At 43.6% G+C, this 23,213-nt stretch overlaps 1 protein-coding gene across 2 annotated transcripts in view; it reads left to right on the forward strand.

Moving 5' to 3' along the window:
* Positions 1–22,028, forward strand: part of NUBPL (NUBP iron-sulfur cluster assembly factor, mitochondrial) — a 38,331-nt gene extending 16,303 nt beyond the window's left edge. Inside the window, exons 4-11 of one of the 2 annotated variants that reach the window (XM_088456613.1) lie at positions 11,845–11,935; positions 12,096–12,135; positions 17,063–17,153; positions 17,277–17,370; positions 18,047–18,132; positions 19,485–19,605; positions 20,075–20,157; positions 20,256–22,027. In XM_088456613.1, coding sequence (XP_088312739.1) covers positions 11,845–11,935; positions 12,096–12,135; positions 17,063–17,153; positions 17,277–17,370; positions 18,047–18,132; positions 19,485–19,605; positions 20,075–20,157; positions 20,256–20,306 — 657 coding nt within the window. In that variant the 3' untranslated portion in view covers positions 20,307–22,027. Of the gene's footprint in view, positions 1–11,844; positions 11,936–12,095; positions 12,136–17,062; positions 17,154–17,276; positions 17,371–18,046; positions 18,133–19,484; positions 19,606–20,074; positions 20,158–20,255 lie in introns of both variants that reach the window. The other variant, XM_088456614.1, reaches the window with a different exon arrangement.
* Positions 22,029–23,213: the final 1,185 nt, after the last annotated feature.

A 23,213-nucleotide genomic window follows, 5' to 3' on the forward strand; every position in this document is an offset into this window, starting at 1 on the left:
GGAGGCGTCTTTGGATTCCAACTGTTCGGCTGAACAAGCCGAGTTGGGAGGCAACCTTCGGGATTCGGCCACTTACATCAATGAAGTGGCCTTGGATATTAGTACCCTTACATCTCGGATTTCTTCGGCAGCTGTTGCTGCTCGTCGCACCCTATGGTTGCGATCCTGGAAGGCGGACGCTGATTCCAAAAAGGGATTGGAAGCTTTGCCCATTAATGGAGAAGTCCTCTTTGGTCCGGATCTGGACAAAATTGTGGCCACGCTGGCGGCAGCCAAGTCTGCATGTCTCCCGTCAGCTGCGGTCCCTTCCAGTTCAGGTACGTCGTCCTTTCGGCCTTATAGGGCCCAGGATAGGCCTAAAGCACAGTCCTTTCCCCGACAGGCTGGCCCCAAGAAATCGGCCAAGCCCAGGAAACAGGCCTGGAGCACCAGACGTCCGGCCCCTAAGCCAGATTACAAGCCTGCGGCCTGACGGTCCGGGCCTCCCTTTGGGGGGCCCAAAGTGGGAGGCCGCCTGCTGCAGTTCGCCCAGTATTGGTCGGCAACTACGACAGACACTTGGGTTCACGAGGTGGTCCCTCTCCTTTCGGCACAGGCCCCCATCCCGATTCTTCACCATGGGTCTTCCCTTAGACCAGAACAAAGTCATGGAACTGCGGAAGGTTTTGCACACTATGCTCCAGGCTGGAGTTATAGTGCCTGTTCCATTCTCCCAGAGGGGCCAGGGTTTCTACTCCAATCTATTTTTGGTGCAGAAACCCAATGGGTCGTACCGTCCGATTCTCAACCTCAAGGCCCTCAATAAGTCCTTGCGGGTGCCGCGGTTTCGGATGGAGACCCTACGGTCCATCATTCTGGCGCTGGAACCTGGGGATTACATGGTGTCGTTGGACATACAGGACGCTTACCTGCATGTCTCTATTCTTTTGCGTCACCAACAGTTCCTCAGATTTGCAATTCGCAACGATTGCTTTCAGTTCCGGGTGTTACCTTTTGGCCTGGCGACAGCACCACGTGTGTTCACCAAGATTATGGTGGTCATGGCGGCGTTCCTGCGGCTGCAGGGAGTCCGCATGTTGCCGTACCTAGACGACCTTTTTTTGGTAGCAGGGTCTCCAGAGCTCCTTCTACGCCACTTGGATCTGACGATTGCAGTACTGCAACGGCACGGCTGGTTGATAAACTGGCAAAAGTCCACCCTGATCCCGTCTCAGAGGATTCTGCACCTCGGAGACTTATTGGACTCCAGTCAGCAGCGGATCTTTGTGACGGGAGAAAAGATCTCTGCCTTGCAGTTGAGGGTGCGCAGTTGTCTGCAGAGTCGCCGTGTGTCTCTACACTCGGCGATGAGGTTACTGGGCTCCATGGTGTCGGTATTCGACATGGTGGAATATGCCCAGTTTCACTCCAGACCTCTGCAGCAATTGATCCTGTCCAAATGGAATGGACTGCCTCAGAGTTTAAAATCCCAGACGATGGTGCTCACTCCGGAGGTTCGCCTGTCCCTTGCCTGGTGGTTGCAGACGACCCATCTCAACAAGAGTCGTCCGTTTTGGGTGGCGAACTGGGTCCTATTGACAACGGATGCCAGCCTTCGGGGCTGGAGAGCGGTCACGGGTCCACACTTGTTCCAGGGCAGATGGACTCAGGCGGAAAAGGAGCTTCCGATAAACATCTTGGAACTCTGCGCCATTTTCAATGCTCTCCAGCAGGCACAGCGGGTTCTCCAAGGTCGCCCCGTGCAGGTCCAGTCGGACAATGCCACCACCTTGGCCTACATAAATCTGCAAGGAGGTACCCGAAGTCGGGCTTCACTCGTAGAGGTGTCCCGCATCCTGGTTTGGGCGGAGTGCAATCTCCTGGCTATATCAGCAGTATTCATCCCGGGAGTTCTCAACTGGGAGGCGGACTTTCTCAGTCGCCAGGACGTTCATCCGGGGCAATGGTCTCTGCACCAGGACGTCTTTCAACTTCTGGTGGACAGGTGGGGTCTTCCAGAGATCAACCTCATGGCGTCACGGCACAACAACGAGTTGCCGGTGTATGGGTCTCGCACAAGAGACGAAAAGGCGTCTCTGGTGGATGCTCTGTCCGTCCAGTGGACGTTCCGGTTTGCTTATCTCTTTCCTCCGTTTTCCCTTCTTCCACGGGTTATCCGGAAATTCAAACAGGAAGGACGGACGCTCCTGTTGATAGCTCCCGCGTGGCCCAGGCGACACTGGTTCTCAGACCTTCATGGTCTGTCCGTGGACAGGCCTCTGCGGTTGCCGCTACGACCGGACCTTCTGTCGCAGGTTCCTTGCCTTCACCCGGACCTGACTCAGCTGTCTTTGACGGTGTGGCTGTTGAGACGGCCATGATAAGGTCCAGGGGGTTTTCCAGCTCTGTAGTACGAACTATGCTATGAGCTCGGAAGCCTTCTTCTGCAAGAATATACCATCGTGTGTGGCATACGTTCTTCCAGTGGTGTCGGCCGAGAGGTTATGCACCTCGGGAGTTCCGTCTGTCTAGAGTGTTAGCTTTCCTACAGACGGGACTAGACCATGGGCTTCGCCTTGCTTCTCTGAAGGTGCAGGTGTCTGCCCTGTCCGTCTGGTTCCATCATAGGATTGCTACAATCCCTGATGTGCGCACCTTTATGCAATGTGTTCTTAGAATTCAGCCGCCATTTGTTCCACCGGTGGCGCCTTGGGATTTAGCTGTGGTACTGAGGGCTCTTCAGGGACCGCCGTTTGAACCACTGGGCTCAGTGGACCTTAAATGGCTGACAGCTTAAACAATTTTCCTTTTGGCCATCGCTTCGGCCAGACGTGTTTCTGACTTAGGGGCTCTATCCTGTAGACCCCCTTTCCTGATTTTTCATAGGAACAGGGCAGTGCTGCGCACTCATCCTGAATTTCTTCCCAAAGTTGTTTCACGTTTCCATATCAACGAGGAAATCGTTGTGCCGGCTTTTAACTCACCCGACCTTTCAGTGGGTGAGGCCACTTTGGACGTTGTGCGGGCCTTAAGGATTTATGTTGACCGCACTTCTTCGTTAGGAAGTCGGACGCCTTGTTTGTCCTCTATGGCTTCCGTAAAAAGTGTTGGCCTGCTTCAAAGCAAACTTTGGCAGGTTGGATTCGTATGGCAATTTCAGAAGCTTATCTTCATGAAGGCCTTCCGGTTCCATCCTCTGTGAGGGCTCATTCCACTAGGTCTGTGGGTCCTTCGTGGGCAGCTCGAAGTGGTGCCTCTGCAGTCCAGATCTGCAGGCTGCCACGTGGTCCTCTGTCCATACCTTTGTGAGGTATTACGCGTTTGACACCTTTGCCTCTCAGGATGCTTCCTTCGGGCGGCAGATTCTCCTTTCAGCACAGGAGCGTCCCCACCCTTGAAGGATACTGCTTTGGGACATCCCCAAGGTATCCTGTGGATACCCTATGGACCCTGATGTAGAAAATATGAGATATGGTAAGAACTTACCTTTGTTGTCTCTATTTCTACGAAGTCCATAGGGTTCCACAGGACTCCTGCCCCGTCGCACCTGTGCTGCAGATGGGCTTTCATCTGTTTCATCGGTTTTTCCGTCTCCTTCTGGTGAGAATGTGATTCTTGTGTGTGTCCAGATCTTTTTTTTCTCTCTCTTCCTTCTCCTCCTTCGGCCTATGGCTTGGTACGTAACTGAGATGCCTTGGCTCAGGGGCGGGGTATAGAAGGGGACCCTAGTGCATCCTGGGAGGCTGAAAACTTAACTCTATGGTACCCGATGCCTGACATCATCACCTATACCCCAAGGTATCCTGTGGAACCCTATGGACTTCGTAGAAATAGAGAAAACAAAGGTAAGTTCTTACCATATCTCATATTTTCTTGGGGTCACGCTCTTGATTTTCAGGTCATACAGGAGTATAGAAAACCCTTGAATTCATCAAAAGATCATTCTGGTTTCCATCCATGAAGTCTGATGTACAGGCCTACATTGCCTCCTGTGTGAAATGTGCTCAACACATAATTTCTCGCCAGCCTTCTGCTACACTATGTCCCCTGTCCATTCCAACCAGTCCATGGATGCACTTATCAATGGACTTTGTGACCAACCTTCCAGGGGATACAACAGAATCTGGGTAATTATAGGTCGATTCTCCAAGATGGCCCATTTTGTACCCCTGGTAGGCTTACCTTCCGCTCCACAATTGGCTCAACTGTTCATCTCTCAATTAATCCGCTTTCATGGTCTCCCTTCAGAGATGATCTGTGACAGAGGGGTTCAATTTGTTGCCAAATTCTGGAGGACTCTTTGCTGTGTACTCCAAGTTAAGCTAAAATTCTCCACGGCTTAACACCCCAGACCAATGGACAAATAGAATGTGTCAACCAAGATTTGGAAGGATTTCTACGATTATACATCTCTTCTTCTCAAGATGATTGGATTGAGCTGCTGCCATGGGCAGAGTTCACTCATAACAACACGTACCGCTCCTCTTCTCTTCTGGTTCCATACCCTACTTCACAGTCTTTGGTCATCATCCTCGGGTACCAGAATTCCAATCCTTACCATTATTTGATGTTTCAGCTGCTAATGCATCCCTTTAGGATTTTACTAAAATTTGGAGAGGGTTTTTTTTCTGCTCTAAAGAAGTGTTCTATGCACTATAAAGTCTTTGCAGACAGAAAAAGAAGAGCTATTCCTAATCTCCAAGATGGAGACAAAGTTTGGCTGTCCACATGCACTACGGGTCCTTCTCGATTATTAAGGTAATTAATCCAGGGCTGGATATTGGCTTCAGCTACCTCCTTCTCTTTGCATCCAAAATGTCTTCCACATTTCCTTGTTAAAACCACTCATCCTCGATTGGTTTCAGGCTTCCCTGAAGTTCCAAGTACGAGCCCAACGAGGTGTTGAGTTTGAGGTGAAAAAGATCCTGTACTCTCGTTTACGATACAGTCGTGTCCAGTACCTCTTATACTGGAAGGATTATGTGTCCTGAGGAGAGATCTTGGGTCTTCTCCGAAGATGTTCATGCTCCTCAGCTGGTCAATAACCTCCAACCCAAGAATCCTCACGAGGTCAAGAAGAGTCCAGAGGCCCCTCGCAATAGGGTGTGGGTACTTTCACAATCCTAGCCGGAGACTCCAGTATCAGACCCCGCCACTTACCTCTTAGGAGCTTGTTCTGGCATGCCGGGGGATACCGGTGTCCCCTCTCATCTTCTGCGGCGGGTCCCGATGGCCTGCCTCATTGACGGTCGCTGCTCACTATATTTCCAATAACAGCGTCCTGCCTATCTCTCCAGGCGGCTGTGTCACTATTTCCCCTGCGTCCCACGTGGGTCCTCTCCCACCGGCTCGTACCGATGGAGTACGCCTATTGTAGGACCATTCTTCATTAAGGGAACATTAACAGCAGCATGTTACAAGAGGTTTTTAAATTAAGAGATTTTTCCCTCTTTGTTATCAGAGGATGGGTCATATTTTAATTTCTTCCAGCAAGATGGTGCCCCCCCTCATTATGGACTCATTGTCAGGGAATATCTTGATGTGCAGTTTCCCCAAAGGCTGATTGGCCATAGAGGTCCAGTCCAGTGGCCACCAAGATCCCCCTGATTTAACGATTTAACTCTGTTAAATTTCTTTCTGTGGTGTTACCGGAAGGAACGTGTTTCTGCTTTGAAGATACAAGATCGTTATCATCTGCAACAACGAATTGTTGATGCTTATTCTCATATTCAGCCAGACATGTAGGTCAAGGTTCATCAGGAATGGGAAAAGAGAATACCTTTACCACTGCAACATGGTGGACAGCACTTCGAATATATCCTATAAACTTTGTTAAAACTTGAGAATGAATAAAGATATGTTAAAACAAACACCATTGTTTCTCCTATGAAATTCTGCATATGTTTGATATGTCAAATGACTACCGACCCAATTAAAAAATGAGTTGCATCTAAGATGGTCGACTTCAAGATGGCCACCATAATGGTGACATACCCTAAAAAGTTTTCCCGCACTCCCTTATCATATGTGTAAACACTGGATTTATATTTTTTTACATACATACATACATACATACAGTCAGGTGCATAAATATTGGGACATTGACAGAACTTTTATATTTTGGCCTCTATTCACCACCACAATGGCTTTGCAATGAAACAAACAAGATGTGCTTTAACTGCAGACTTTCAGATTTAATTTGAGGGTAATTACATCCAAATCAGGTGAACGGTGTAGGAATTACAACGGTTTCTTTATGTGTCTCCCACTTTTTAAGGGGCCAAAAGTAATGGGACAAACTAAACAATCCTAAATCTAACTTTCACTTTTTAATACTTTGTTGCAAATCCTTTGCAGGCAATTACAGCCTGAAGTCTGGAACGCATAGACTTCACCAGACGCTGGGTTTCATCCCTGGTGATGCTCTGCCAGGCCTCTACTGCAAATGTCTTCAGTTCCTGCTTGTTCTTGGGGCATTTCCCCTTCAGTTTTGTCTTCATCAAGTGAAAAGCATGCTCAATCGGATTCAGGTCAGGGGATTGACTTGGCCATTGCATAACATTCTACTTGTTTGTCTTAAAAAACTCTTTGGTTGCTTTTGCAGTATGCTTCGGGTCATTGTCCATCTGCACTGTGAAGCGCCGTCCAATGAGTTCTGAAGCATTTGACTGAATATGAGCATATAATATTGCCCGAAACACTTCAGAATTCATTCTGCTGCTTTTGTCAGCAGTCACATCATCAATAAATACAAGGGAACCAGTTTAATTTGCAGCCATACATGCCCCCACCATGACACTACCACCACCATGCTTCACTGATGAGGTGGTATGTTTTGGATCATGAGCAGTTCCTTTCCTTCTCCATACTCTTCTCTTCCCATCACTCTGGTTCAAGTTGATCTTTGTCTCATCTGTCCATAGGATGTTGTTCCAGAACTGTAATGGCTTTTTTAGATGTTGTTTGGCAAACTCTAATCTGGTCTTCCTGTTTTTGAGGCTCACCAATGGTTTACATCTTGTGGTGAACCCTCTATATTCACTCTTGTGAAGTCTTCTCTTGATTGTTGACTTTGACACATATACACCTACCCTCTTGGAGAGTGTTCTTAATTTGGCCAACTGTTGTGAAGGGGTTTTTCTTCACCAGGGAAATAATTCTTCTGTCATCCACCACAGTTGTTTTCCGTGGTCTTCTGGGTCTTTTGGTGTTGCTGAGCTCTCCGATGCGTTCTTTCTTTTTAAGAATGTTCCAAAGAGTTGATTTGGCCACACCTAATGTTTTTGCTATCTCTCTGATGGGTTTGTTTTGATTTTTCAGCCTAATGATGGCTTGCTTCACTGATAGTGACAGCTCTTTGGATCTCATATTGAGAGTCGACAGCAACTGATTCCAAATGCAAATGTCACACCTAGAATCAACTCCAGACCTTTTACCTGCTTAATTGATAATGAAATAATGAGGGAATAACCCACACCTGTCCATGAAATAGCTTTTGAGTTGATAGTCCCATTACTTTTGGCCCCTTAAAATGTGTGAGGCACATATAGAAACCGTTGTAATTCCTACACCGTTCACCTGATTTGGATGTAATTACCCTCAAATTAAATCTGAAAGTCTGCAGTTAAAGCACATCTTGATTGTTTCATTTCAAAGCCATTGTGGTGGTGAATAGAGGCCAAAATATGAGAATTCTGTCAATGTCCCAATATTTATGCACTTGACTGTATTTGTGTATGTATGTGTATATATAGTTCATCCCTGATGAAGCATTAAAGCTTCGAAATGTTGGTATACTTGCCTGTATTTGCATCCAGATTGTTTACTCAAGTGCCGCCGATGTTGTCTGTGTATATACATATGCCTGTAGGTGCTCATTCACAGCTACATTCTGCTACAGAGACAAAACTGCGAGGTATGAGTTAAGTATCATTGGGTAGTGGTCAGAGCTCTTGCATCTCAGCTCATTCCTCTATTGACTACTTAGAAGCTTACAGCCATGGTTAGTTTTTCACATTTTTATTGCCTTCTACAAAGTATATATCCACCTAAGCGCAATACTTAGTTCTGGGTAGGGAGGCCAATCCCGGGATTGAAAAAAACTCAATCCTGGGATACCCAGGATTGACCTGGTTAAAAAATAAAATGTCCCCCACCAAGCCCCCACAATGACTTACACGGGAGTTCTGTTGTTGTCTGTGTGCTGTATAGCAATGGGTCACGTGGGCAGTCCAGCTGGCATCGGGCTGTGCTGCATGACCTCTGTCCTCATGCTGCGCAGTGCCAGGCCACCCTGGGGGAGCCAGGCAGTGTCTGAGCACTCTGCTGGAGGTACTCAGCACTGCCCGGCATTTAAAAAAATAACATTTATGGCCAATATCGGGATAGGAGGCTTTCAATCCTGGGATGCAATCCCGGCCATTTTTAGGCCACATTCCTGGGGTCCCGCCGATCCCGGGATTGGCCTCCCTAGTTCTGGGTGAAATTATGTGAGATAAAGTAAAAAAGTATCTTAACATGCCTGCGATCCTCTAATCCAGCTGTGTCTGTAGTAGTCCCAGTATTAGATTTTTACAATGTATATGTTTATCCTGTGAAACCTTTTAGAAGTCACTAGAGCAGTGATTCCCAACCTCTGTCCTCAAGGCACCTTAACAGTCCTGGTTTTAGTGATATCCATGCTTAAGCACAGATGGTTAAATCAAAATAACTGAGGTACTAATTAAGGGCCTGATTCAGAGCCGAACACTATTTGCGGACGAAAGCAGAGAAAAAAGAAAAGATCTCCGTCTGGTGCACTAAAGGGATCCCGGTAGTTAGTATCAATAACTAATATCCTTAATAAAACTTTTATTATTAACACTTAAAATTAGGTCCTAGAGAATAAAAGGCGAAATAATTAAAATGATAGAATAAGTATGTGTGATGTGTATATATATGTATGTATACACATAAATACAAGTAGAAGGAAAAGTGGTGCTTAAAATAACATCTGTCGTTGGTCTGTTATACACATAGGTAATGTGGATTAGAATGCATATAATGTACTGATTGTCCTTTATTATCTTTATTTATTTCTTCAGTACACTAGATATCATAGGGAATACACTCCCAGGCACTGTTTGTGACAATATGCTGATTAGACTAGTAGCTTTTTATTAGCAGTTCATGTCTCCAACTACTGTAACAATGTAATAGATCTGAAAATTGTTAGTTGGTATCATTCACAGAGTGCAAAATGTGTCAGTTCTCACTTCTTCCCAAGAGTTTAACAATCACGTCTTGGTTCTATCTGTTATGGAGTCACTGTACTGCAGTAATATCTCTGCTTCCAGTTACCAACACATTCCCCGATATTGGCACCCCTTCGATGCTAGGGCAACTATTCTATCTGCGTATTCCTATTGTTACTAAATTCATGCATATACACGTTGCAGTTATGTACTTAGGTTCCCTTCGGAACTTACTATATTTATAGTGAGATATTAATTGATGTTAATTCACAAATTCTATTATTGCATATCAAGAGCTACTATCACTTATCCATCTAGCTCCGTGTACAGGCTGTATTACTCGCTACTACTAATCACCAAAGTGGCTCCGTGCATACGTTATTATAATCTCATGTTGGCATTGTGCCGTTTATCATTACCACGTATAGCCACAAGCAGTACTTATACATCCATTCTAAAACATAAACATGTGTTCAGTGTATCGTAGCATACAATTGCGCTACTGAGACCAGCGGCAGCGTGTGGTGCTGACGCGCGTTTCGCCAGTGAATGGCTTTATCAAAGCATTTTAACAGTAACAATAGGAATACGCAGATAGAATAGTTGCCCTAGCATCGAAGGGGTGCCAATATCTGGGAATGTGTTGGTAACTGGAAGCAGAGATATTACTGCAGTACAGTGACTCCATAACAGATAGAACCAAGACGTGATTGTTAAACTCTTGGGAAGAAGTGAGAACTGACACATTTTGCACTCTGTGAATGATACCAACTAACAATTTTCAGATCTATTACATTGTTACAGTAGTTGGAGACATGAACTGCTAATAAAAAGCTACTAGTCTAATCAGCATATTGTCACAAACAGTGCCTGGGAGTGTATTCCCTATGATATCTAGTGTACTGAAGAAATAAATAAAGATAATAAAGGACAATCAGTACATTATATGCATCCTGATCCACATTACCTATGTGTATAACAGACCAACGACAGATGTTATTTTAAGCACCACTTTTCCTTCTACTTGTATTTGTGTATACATACATATATATACACATCACACATACTTATTCTATCATTTTAATTATTTCGACTTTTATTTTCTAGGACCTAATTTTAAGTGTTAATAATAAAAGTTTTAGTAAGGATATTAGTTATTGATACTAACTACTGGGATCCCTTTAGTGCACCAGACGGAGATCTTTTCTTTTTTCTCTGCTTTTGTCCAATTATGCTAAGATTGTCAGGTAGCACCTTCATATATAATATAACCTTGTTTGAACCTATATTTATGAAGTGTTAGGGTATGGGAATATAACCCATATTACATTACGGTAGTCTAAAGATAAATAGATTCGGTTGGTGCGAGATCTTTGTGTTTTCGCTATTTGCGGACGGTCGTTCTGAAAAAGGGGCCGGATATTTAAATTAAGTGCTCGCTCCTTGCGGTCTGTTGACGCCTCTATGTCTGAACGAGCGAACAAAACATGCGGTTGCTATTTTGAAAAAAACGCCCCCTGGCCGCTCGCATCATACGTCATCTCCGCTATTTATTAGATTAATCGAGTGCATCGAAAGGCGTATGAACTACTCGCTATTCTTGTGGTAGCATTTTCCTACCGCAATCATGCGAGCAGTAAAGGGTAATAGACAACCAAGTGATGTGGTCGATGACGCTGCTTTGTTAATTATGCACACCCCGTTCGAATCTCCACTCCCCGTTTTCAAGCACCTTCCCCTGTTACCACCCACAAACGCCTCATCCTGTCACTCAAATTAGCAGGCATTCGCTATATTGCGAGCACACGATTTCTGACCGCACTGACTGGTTCGCACATGCGTACTAAAACCCATACGCATGCGCAGATGTGTGAACATCGCTCGGAACGAACGAGCGGCCGCTTACGAGTGGCTCTGAATCAGGCCCTAAGTCTCCTGTGCTCAGGTATGGCTATCCTTAAAACCTGGACTGTTAGTAAACTTTGAGGACAGTGGTTGGGATCCCCTCCATTAGAGACATGCATAGGTCCGCTTTATTTTAATTGTCAATAGGTGAATATAAACTGGATTTGTTACTTAGTAATGGTTACTACTAAATACATGTCAGCATTGATCTATTAGCACTGCTTTTCATAAGAGTTATTTCATGCAGTATGAAGGGCTGGCTGTTGGGGAAGTCCCTGGTGATCTGACATGGTGACATCACTGGAACTTCCTATGGCAATCAGGAGCACTCCATTGTTTCTGTATTGTACAAACAGAGTTCTCATATAAACACCGGTAGAGATCACAAGGCCAGCATTAGTTACACAGTACAATTTATTCTTTATATATAAATGTGTAGGAAGCTGCAGTAGCAGTGCCAAATAAGTCATTGTGAATTTGGCCTGCTCATGCTACATTGCCCAGCTATCCTTCCTCCATTGTGGTTAGCCCTGGGACGTACACAAAGGACACTTGGGAAAAGATGTTCTATAAAATGTATAATCATTGTGTACACTTACATTCGCCTGAATTTGCCATTATGTAAAAAGCATGTACTTAAACTTCTCTCTTGTGTTTGTATTATATGTTAGTTGCATAGTATAACAGTGGACATAAAATATATATATATATATATATTTAAATCAAGGTAAATGCAGTGGGTCTTCTGGATGCTGATGTGTATGGACCATCCATTCCTAGAATGATGAATCTCAAGGGAAACCCAGAGGTGTCGAGCAGTAAGTGATTTTAGTAACATTCTTTCTAATGGACAATTTACAAGGATATAGGACCAATATGATAAACAGGGCTTGAGAGTGATGATGTGCTGTGTGCTTTCACTAGACTGGTCAGGGCAGTAGACAACACTATATCATGCTATGTATTTTGCTTTTCCAGAGAACTTCATGCTCCCTCTTAACAACTATGGAATTCGATGGTAAGACATTTTATACGCTTCTAGTGCAAATCCTATTACTCTTACTAGTTGTTACATAGCACTATGGGCCTGATTCAGACCCGCTCGCTAGGAAGCGTTCGCACGCAGACTGCCAATGCTTACATGCGTACGCATCGCATAGAATGCACATGCGCAAACCAGTCTGAGCGATCGGGAAGCGTTCGCTCACTGCGCATAGACTACCCAGCTGAGTGAGTGACAGGAGAAGCCGTTTGTGGGTGGTAACAGGGGTTGGTCTGTGAAAACGGGCGAGTGGAGGTGCGAATGCAACTGTGCCTGAGCGTCTCAACGCCGTTTCAGAGGCGTGCATAATAAAGACCCAGCGTCAGTCACCTGGCTGGATTTACACTGAAGTGCTTGCGGTAGGGTATGGTCAACCACAAGCGCTCCGTTCACTCCCGATAGTTGCATACACTTCCTGGAGATGACGTTTATAAGTGGGCATCTTACACAGGGCGATCGCACGCCAAGACATAGTGGATGTGCTTATGCCTTGCTGTGCGATCGTCTGCCTTGCTGTTAGTTAGCCGAATTTGCATACGCATCTAGTGAGCGGGTCTGAATCGAGCCCTATGTTCTAGCAACACATTATGTGGCATTTCTTTTAAAGATCAATTATTATAAAAATTGTAGATGGTATAATAATAAAATGTTGTCCTTATTTATTTCTATGCTTCTTTTTTTTAATCTTTGCATATTTGGTATTCTACTCTTTAGAAGCTATTGTTGTTAATGTGAATTTCATGTTCCTCCCCTTTCAGTTATTCTTTGTGTGGAGTTGCATAATTTAGGGGCTAATTCAGCTGAGGATGGAATTGCACAGTTGCACGCAGGCAGCTTTTCATTTCCGTCCTTGCAAATTGCAAATACTGTGGGTGGTGTCTGACACCCTCTCCTGCATTTGCGATCTTAGCATAAGGTCGCAGGCTGGGATAACCATCACGACCATCGGTCATGATGGTGGACGGTGCTGGCCGGCTGAGTAGGTCTCAGTTTATGCAGGCTGGCCAGCTTGCCAGGCCCTGAAACTGCGTCCGTTGCCACTCCCGGGAAATGGGGCCGACACGGCCGCGTTTCCTGGAATGCCGGCCGCCCCCGCTCTGCCTTTTAAATGCCTCTGCCTGTCAATCAAGTAGAGGCATAGCAGGGGCTGCATGGATAATCTGGATTCTGTGTTCAGCATTGCACTTATGTGCTTTGCTGAATCAGTCCCTTAGTCAATAAAGCTTAATAAAAGAGATATACTTACAAAACTTATTTTAAATTAGATGTCCACTAGATGTAATTCTGAAAACACTGGTGCTGATTTTTCTGCTGAATCACAGCTGTAATACACATTTAAACATATATGCTGTTTCTTCTATCAAAAGACACTTAATAGTTTGGTAAATGTTTGATTACATTAATAATTTTTTTTTTACAAATTATGAATACAGGAGCTGAGTCAGACCCGCTCACTAAGATGCGATCGCTCGTAGCTGGCCGATATTTGCAATCTGCGTATGCATCGCAGTGTGCGTGTGAGAGATCAGGAAGCGTTTGCTCGCTGAGCATGCACAGACCATCTGAATGAGTGACAGGAGAAGCCGTTTGTGGGTGGTGACAGGGGCAGGGGTGACAGGGGCAGGTCACTAGAAACGGGGGAGTGGAGGTGCGAACGAAGGGTGCCTGAGTGTCTCAACGCCGTTTCAGGGCCGTGCATAATTGAAAGGCAGCATCATAGGGCACGTCACTTGGTTGTATTTCACTCTGAAGTGATCGCAGTGCTTGCGGCAGGGTATAGTCAACCTCAAGCGCTGCAATCACATCCGATGGTGCTCGATGTACCATTGGTGTCAAGCACGTCCAGGAGATGACCTGTGCAAGTGGGCGTCTTGTGAATGTCTGGTGGGCGTCTGCATACACATAGTGATCGCACGCCAAGACATAGTGGGCGTGCTAATGCCTTGCCGTGCGATCGCCTACCTAGCTAGGCGTGCGCTAGATTTGCATAGGCAGTGTGCGAGCTAACGCATCTAGCGAGTGGATCTGAATAAGCTCCACAGTTTTTGTTCAGTTTGCATTTTAACTATTGTTTTAACTGTGCAGAGTGACTTTCTGTCATATAGTTTAATTGTCAGTGTGACTTCTGCCGCAGTTTTTCATGGGATAAGTTAAAATTGCTTTAGAGGAAATAAACATTTCTTGCAAAGTGCTAAAACACCGACCAAGAGTATTTTTCTTTAGATATTTTTCTTGAAGCAACACATAGCAGTCTGACATGTGAAATAACAAAGTACAAAAGCACAAAACCAAGACATTTGATACAGTTATATGCAACAGCGGTTCCTACCCTCTTAGATGGGGGGTAATGCAGAAGATACACTGTAGTCCCAGGCCGGGCGGCCTGGTCCCGGCGTCTGTGCAGTGGATCTGGCAGGCACCAGGACTGGCGCATGTACACAAGTATTAACGGGACAGCGCATGCGCATAACACCAGCTTCTAGGGACTGCATTGGCTGCAGCCCATAGAAGCTGGGAAGGGCTTCCCACTGGAAGCACGTTCTCTGGTAATTGCAGCCCGGACTGGCAGTCCCAGGGAGAGTAAGCCCCTCCCCCTAAGGCTGCCTGTCCTGTGTGTGAATGGCAGGTAGCGTTTCTAGTTGGAAGCCACTGCCAGTCACAGTGCAGTCACGGGCTGCAACTGGTTCACTGAGGTGACAGATCTGACTAAGGGGACTGCAGCTTCTAGGTAATATTCCCCACTGGTAATATCCAATATTAGTGGTTATTGAAACTATACAGAAATGCACATATCATCAAAGGAGACAATTATCAATTAGTTAAATGGCACATAAATTAGAGATGAATGACAATACTAGTTGATTGCTCTTTATTACATGCCTACTGATTCAAGTTTAACATTATTGTTAGGTTAGCATCCTATTAATAACATTATTATACAGCTCTGTACATGGGGGGCTGATTTTGAGTCAGACGCTAGGTTTGCCGATGCATTTTGCAGGTTTCCACATACTGCGCATGCGTTGTAGAAAGAAATCTGCGACTGCATATCTCCGTAAAATGGCATTTCTGGGCGGTAACCGGGCAGCAACCAAGTGAGAATGTCATGTGGGCGTTTCAGCCATCTTCAGTAGCATGCGGACGGAGGTGTGACGCCTGTATGGACAGATGTTTTTCATGTCCAGATACTAATGATGACTGCTGCAGATGGAAAGACGGGGGGCGGAATGGCATCCCGCATGCTGAAGCTTGGATGTTTAGAATACACGGACGGATTCTCGCATTAGCATAAGCCTACTGGCTGTTACGGCCGTATAGAAAAGTGATCGCAGATGGATCCTACTCGGAATCAACCCCAAAATGTTTGTTTATTAAATAATCTTGGGCTCAATGGACCTGACAATCTATTTGGACAAGTATGCAAGTACACTGATACATTTTATTTAGAAACTCATTAACTTAACAACTGGACATTGGTAGAAAACATTTTCGGATACGGGAAGAACTTACGTACACATGTTTGACAAATATGGCTTTTGGCAGTTTGCCGCTAAGGCTCTAATGCTTCAGTCCGAACTAATGCACCATCATTCTCTTCAACCAGTTTATTTCTTTATGTTATATGAGATTACAGACACACCTTACCAAAGAGCATACGTTAGTTCCTCAGTGGCGTGATGTACGTTGTGTCATATTTTTCTCTTTCACTTTTCATTAGTTGTTTTCAAGCAGAACTTGATGACTGTAGATTCAGGTTGATGGCATCCCTGAAAGTATTAATTAAGTCAGAGTTCCCCAAACTCCACCATTACAGTCCAGGTTTTAAGGCTATCCATGCTTGAGCACAGCTGACTTAATTAGTACATCAGTCAATTTGATTTAACCATCTGGACTTAAGCATGGATATCTTTAAACCCTGGACTGTAATGGTGGAGTTTGGGAACTTCTGAGCTATAGGACAAGGAAACGGTATGAAAAGCCGGCTGTCGGGATGCCTCCTATCAAAATACACACAGTGGCATCCCGATGGTTGGTATCCTGCACCCTAACCCTCCCCGTTAGTGCCTAAACCTAACCGTCCCCCCTTAGTGCCTAACCCTAACCTCTCCCCCCAAATAACTAACGCTAACCCCGATATGCTATCTAAACCTAACCCCCACCCTGCGGCTAGCACTATGGGCGCCCCAGATTTACTACGTCCTTCTGTGTTCCGGCGTTGGACTTAAGATAGGCATCGGTTTTTATCTTAAGTCCTGTGTGTGACTTTCAGTGTCGGGATTGAGACCAGCGGCATCGCGGCCGCCGGTCTCATAACTTCATCCCAAGGACAAAGTGGGCTATATCAGTGGAAAGATGGGAAATAGAAAAGGCATGAAAGGAGAAGGACAGTAATCTCCAAATAAGTGATCTCTCTCTCTCTCTCTACTTCTTTGGAGGGTCAGATAACGTGGTAGAGGAAGGTGAGAATACATCCCATTTTTAATCTTTTTTTTTTTCACTGTCAGCTCTAAGTTAGCAACTTTCCTTTAGAGTTTTCCTTTGTCTTGTAACAAAAGAGTGAATAATTTGGTGCCTAACCATCATATTTAAACTTTTGGTAGCCGATCCTATTCCATATCTCTGAATCCCTCTCCTATGCAGCAAGTCACATTTCATTAGTTCATCACATAAACCAATAAACACAGTGATTCATTGGCCACTATAAGCAGCCAATAATTCATACCCACACATTTGCTGAACAGATGCACTCAGTATGATCTTAGCAGAAACAAACACACAAACTGAGTCAGAGATGTATTATTTTATATACACAGATAATAACTGACTAGACAGTCTCTAATTGTGCTCCATTGGTGGGGTGACATAGTCAGTCTGCTGATCCCTTTGTGTGTTTCCATACCAGCATGTCCATGGGATTCCTGGTGGAAGAGACGGCTCCAATTGTATGGAGAGGGTTGATGGTCATGTCTGCGATCGAACGATTACTAAGACAGGTGAATGTTACATGCACAACAAAATAAAAAGAAACCCTATTTCATCACTGATATTCACGGACAAAAAGGTTTTGCTGCACTTACTTGTTTTAATCTATGGAAATGTTTCTTGTCTTGGTACAGGTAGATTGGGGGGAGTTGGATTACCTTGTTATAGACATGCCACCTGGAACTGGAGATGTGCAGTTGTCTATCTCTCAGAACATCCCAATTTCTGGTATGGAGTTAGCTCATTAGTACCCATTAGCATATTCTATAACACTAAAAGAATAGTATCTGAATCACTGTGTCTGTCTGGATTAGTCAGTAGACAAAAATATACTCAGGATATGAACTAAGAAGATTCTTTTCTAACTTCTCTTAGAGTGACTAAGTTGATGATTCCCCCTATTCAGTTATGTCCATTCATAGGTCTACACTGGCAGGAATGAGTTTAATTTATCATCCTGTTATACTATAGTATTTACTAAATGCAGTTGTATTAATCTAGCTATATAAGTTTATCCACGGGTGAACTACTTGTCCTGCACTGATGCACCAGGGCAGATCTGTCTGCAGATGTAGGTTAGAAAAGTTACAGGGCTGCCATGTAGCAATGCTTGAAAGTCTTCCTATTGCTACTCATTGTTCTCCAGCGGCCTAATCGATTCATTTAATGTTGTTAAAATGTGTAATTGACTTAGGAAGTGATCTTTAGTGGTGAAGTGGCATGTATAAATGTTCTCTCTACAGTACCACTAAAGTACTCATTTGGTTAAAAAGCCCATTGTGACTTCCCCCTCCCCTGGCCCACTGTGTTGGTCATTGCATGTTCTCAGCAGGAGGCAGTGGGAGCAAGAACTCATTCCAGTCAGTGAGTGGGAGCACAGTAACTAAATGATTTATCTTCCCAGGGGCTGTGATAGTCTCAACTCCTCAGGATATTGCATTGCTGGATGCTCGCAGAGGGGCTGAAATGTTTCAGAAAGTCAATGTTCCTGTAAGTTACACATTATACTCATGGATCAAATAATTGCTCTTATCCAGAAACTTGCTGTAGTATTTCTTAGAAGAGCATTATCCTGAATTAAATAGTTAAAGATCTTTTCCATGCTGAGCAAAGGAGGGATACCTTTAGGATAATTTATATCATATGATGCTGTTTGGCCACTCAGATTACTTTTCTTTTAATTTTTGGGGGATATTTCTTTTCTATGGGTAGGACAAGCAAAGCTGTAGCTCCCATTGGTCTTGACACATAATTGCAGAAAACCAAAACTGTCTGGACTTTTATGGAAATTTTTTGTTTTTATTAGGGTGTTCTTTGCCTTGAAAGGTTTTTAGTCAATGGGAAAGGTTTAGGAACTAACAAGGAACTAACATAAGAAGATTAGTTTTAGTAAAGAAACAGTAAATATTAAGTTAATGTTTTTTCTCTAACCCTCTGTCATATGGGCTGTACGGTTGGTGTAATGGTTAGCATCACTGCCTTGCAGTACTGAGGTCTTCAGTTTGATTTCCACCACTGCTCTAACTGTGTGGAGTTTGTCTGTTCTCCCCATGTTTGCGTGGTTTTTCTCTGGGTACTTCGGTTTCCACCCACACTCCAAATATACTGGTAGGTTAGTTGGTTCCTGACGAAAAATTAACCCTAGTGTATATGTGGTAGTAGGGAATATAGATTATAAATCTCCACTGGGGCAGGGATTGATGTGAATGGACAAATATACTCTCTAAAAGTGCTGCGGGATATGTCTGTGCTATATAAATAATTGTTAATAAATAAAATATTCCTAATCCTGATGCATCTCCCCTCATTGTGCATATCAAGTGGGTAGGTATATTATGACGAGGGGTGGGAAATAATTAAGTGAGTGGGTACTGGCTCTTTTTTATACTGTGATCATGGGATAGGCATTTAAACCTTATGCACCCATCAGTGAGGGTTTGAGTGCTGCTGGGCTCCTCGCTGATCTGAAATAGAATAGTTTACTGCAAGGTTGATAAGGTTACTTACAGTGCCATACATCTAAAACACAAACCAAGCTTTAAATTCCAAAGTTGCAGATCATGTTTGGACCTGTAGTTCCACAACAACTAGGGAGACAAAAGCTATTGTGATCTAAATTCTTATTGTATTGTTTAATCTTTTACACACACTTGTGGATGGTAAAGAGAACGTCAGATCTGCTTATATTTTAGATTTAGTTGACCTTTTCAGCAACCCAGTAAATTTGCTCCTTACAGCTGCAACTATTAGATCATAAAGACATCATGTAGGCTACATGGGAGTATGAAACTTATCTGTGTTAATGAGTACTTCTGGAACTGAATACCCTTTCTGCTTGTCAGGTGCTTGGCTTAGTGCAGAACATGAGTGTTTTCCGTTGTCCGAAATGCAATCATGAGAGCCATATCTTTGGAGCAGATGGCGCACGGCAACTTGCTGCTTCCATGGGGCTGGATATTCTTGGTAGGAAAACTGTAACCCATAACCAACCGCTGTTAGCAGCTGCATGAACTTTGACAGGAAGAAGCCCCCGTCCGAGCCCAGATTAGTGCGGTATACCCACATGCTTATTGAACTATGATGATTGATTGCAAGTAAATTCTGCACTATTTAGCCCATCTAATTCTCTGTAATGGCTACTGAGGGGAGAGTTGGCAAAAATGTATGAGATATTTCTATTAATGAGATACTCCTAATGCTCGAATTGCAATATACAGGCATGCATACATGCTTATGTATGTATGTATAAATTGTTTATTTCAGACAGCCAGGGTAGTGTTACAGTACTCTGTATGATCATGAATACTTTATATAAATATATAAATAAATGCAGATATTCCTCCATATACAGAGTTGGGCAACATAAATGGCAGAACCCAAGAACCCCGGGTCTGTCCCATCAGCTCATATATTTGACTTTTGTGAATTTCAGGCGATATCCCTCTACATATTACCATTAGAGAAACCTGTGACTTAGGCAAGCCCGTGGTGGTGTCTGATCCAGAGAGCAATGAGGTGGGCACTGCAGCAGAACTGGCACATAAAATGCCTGCAATGGTGTATTTGGCATATTGGCTTATTAAGGACTAACTAGACCTATTTTTGTTTTGCAGGCCAAGATATACATGAGTATTGCACAAGAAATAATGAGCAGAATCTCCTAATTGGGAGGGGGGAATTATCCACATCAGATAAAAATGAAGACATTTGTATAAGGGCTACAGAAATAATCTGTTAATCATCAAGTAGTGAGCATCTGATGTATGTGGCGCGAGGCACAGGACAATGTTATCTCCAGGCTGAGAAGTTGGGGCCTCATTCTCCTAAGAACATTATTAGACGTTTTAGGTATTATTTAAGGTGAAAAATGTCTGTGCATATTATGCAGTCCTAAAAGTCTCGTAACCTCTTTTATATGCATTCTATATTAGAAACAATGGTGAATAGTGCTGGTCAGTGTCTGTTGTTCCCGCATGGTCCATTGGTAACATTAAAGTGTATCATTGGTTTCTAAACTTTGCAGAAACTTTGACCTCCCAATCTGTTTAAAATGACTTAAATCTATTCTTGTTGAGGAAATACACTAAATCCATTCAACCGTTGACCAGATCAGCCCATGTGGGCGGTGATTGGCTGATAAGAATCATTGTGAAATCTGTTCTTTCAGCTCGCCACCTAAACGACTAGGTTTGCGACTATTTGACATTTTAACCATATATCTGAAGGATATATATTTGTATCATGTCAGTTATTGGATATACCAGCAGAGGGGGAAGTAACCATTATTGCCTGTAATTATTGCAGAACTTAATGTAGTAGGAAGTCCCTGACTTGTATAGTAATGTTATACAAAATAGTTATTTTTCTAATTTGTGGATGTGACCTATAGAATTTGTTGGCATTATGATCTGTGCTAGCAGAAAAGCCCAAGCAGTTCATTATATTGTGATGTGCTGTCCAAACATTTGCTTTCAAGACGGCTGCTTGCTTTTGTGTGCTGAATACAAAAAACAATTCTTATAATAATAGCAGTGTGTACAATTTGTCTGCAAATGTAACGGCTCCTAAAATGGGTGTGTTATAATATGTCGACAGTCATAATACCTAAATTCATCATGTAGACACTGATGAAACATCGCCATGTTATAATGTCGATTTATCTAACCTTGTGGCCCAACGGTTACTTACCCTCTCCCGGCAGCAGCGACATCCTCTGCAGCTGCTTCCAGGTCCCGGCGGGCATGTTGTTATTGTCAGTCCCGGCAGAGTCATCTGCTGCTCCAGTGTTCCAGTAAGTATTTTTCCCGTAATCTCTAACCCTCTCTCTATTGGCTAACCTTAACCTCCCCCTAGTGCCTAACTCTCCCTCTATTGGCTAACCTTAACCTCCCCCTAGTGCCTAACTCTCCCTCTAGTGGCTAACCTTAACCTCCCCTAGTGCCTAACTCTCCTTCTATTGGCTAACCTTAACCTCCCCCTAGTGCCTAACTCTCCCTCTATTGGCTAACCTTAACCTCCCCCTAGTGCCTAACTCTCCCTCTATTGGCTAACCTTAACCTCCCCCTAGTGCCTAACTCTCCCTCTAGTGGCTAACCTTAACCTCCCCCTAGTGCCTAACTTTCCCTCTAGTGGCTAACCTTAACCCCCCCCCTAGTGCCTAACCTTCCCTTCACACAGTCCAACCATAATATTGACATTCTGATAATGTCGACATTTCACATGTTGACATTCTGAAAATTAAATGTCAACTTTGTAATGTCTACTTACCACTAAAAACCAATCAGAGCTTCTCTTTGGACCGTATTGCTGTAGAGTTTTGAAACTTTTTGAGATGTTTTTATTTGTTTATGGTTTTATTTAATAAAGCGCATCTCTATTATTTAAGCTTACAGCTGTATTTCTACTTTGTGTCAACTAAGCCTGCTAAAGTGCTAATCACCAATAATCAGGGCTGCCATTGCTCATTATTGCAAGGAGGATAGGATGCTTGGAGGGATTTTTGGTCACACCACATTGTGTATATTGAGCTCCAAGGTAGATGCTATGCTATAGAGAATCTGCATCACACAAAAAGAAAACTTGCGGCCTATTTGGCTGGCCTGTGCCCCCTGATAGGCCCAGGTACTTTGCCCAAATAGCTCAGCCCATGTCACAAGACTTATGTAACTCAAATGGGCTGATCTTTATTGTGTACACCCTATGCTCTTTTGTGGTGATGGAATGGAAAACATTTCTTTGGAAATTTTTTAGAATACTTGGATCAAAGTTACAACCTAGGAGTAGGCCACTGCCTCCTAAATAAAAAAAAAACATGTAAGAAATGTTTTGCTCCTTCAACATTAAATGTATGTGGTTGTAATCATATTCTAAATATAGATATTTGTAGGCCTGTCAGGGCATTGTAGAGCGGAAAATTCTTGCATTAATAATCAGCTATTGCTCAAATGATAACTGTATATATTAACAGTTTTTTTCTGTTTTTTTTTAAAGATAAAGTTGCTAAAGGCAGGTAATCTGAATGCCTTTTTGGGAGGTTTTTCATTAGCATTTACATCACACTCAAGAAACCAGAATGGTTCTAGTGTAGTTTCATTAAAATGTACATTAAATAATGGAATCCTGTCAGCAGGAAATTACCTGGACAGTACATTGGTAAACAATGACTTTCATATTGGTGCAGGATTCATGTGGGGTTTCCCCTGTATGATCGTACTTGCATGAGACAATACTTTGATTAAGGTGATTTAGTCCGATTTATTGTCATACAGGGTAGTCCAATATTTAAGCATGCAGATAAGCAAACGGGTAACAGTGTTCACATAGGCATTTCTGAGTAGCTGGTATGCAATGATACTGATAATACAATCCAGGATAATTTAGGGACTAGAAACAGAATTTAGGATGAAGATAAGAAATGGTGGATGAAGTATATGAATACACAAAGTCCTGGTTGGCTAATAAATTGAGGTGTTGACTGAAAGGTCCAGAATATACTGATAAGTGCTGGTACACTATGGACTTGATTAACCAGAATGCACTGGTCTAGAATGCTGCAGAGTAGTGCAGGAAAT

Source organism: Taudactylus pleione, unplaced genomic scaffold (genome assembly GCF_031769625.1).
Source record: "Taudactylus pleione unplaced genomic scaffold, aTauple2 ptg000707l, whole genome shotgun sequence".
Classification (NCBI taxonomy): Eukaryota; Metazoa; Chordata; class Amphibia; order Anura; family Myobatrachidae; genus Taudactylus; species Taudactylus pleione.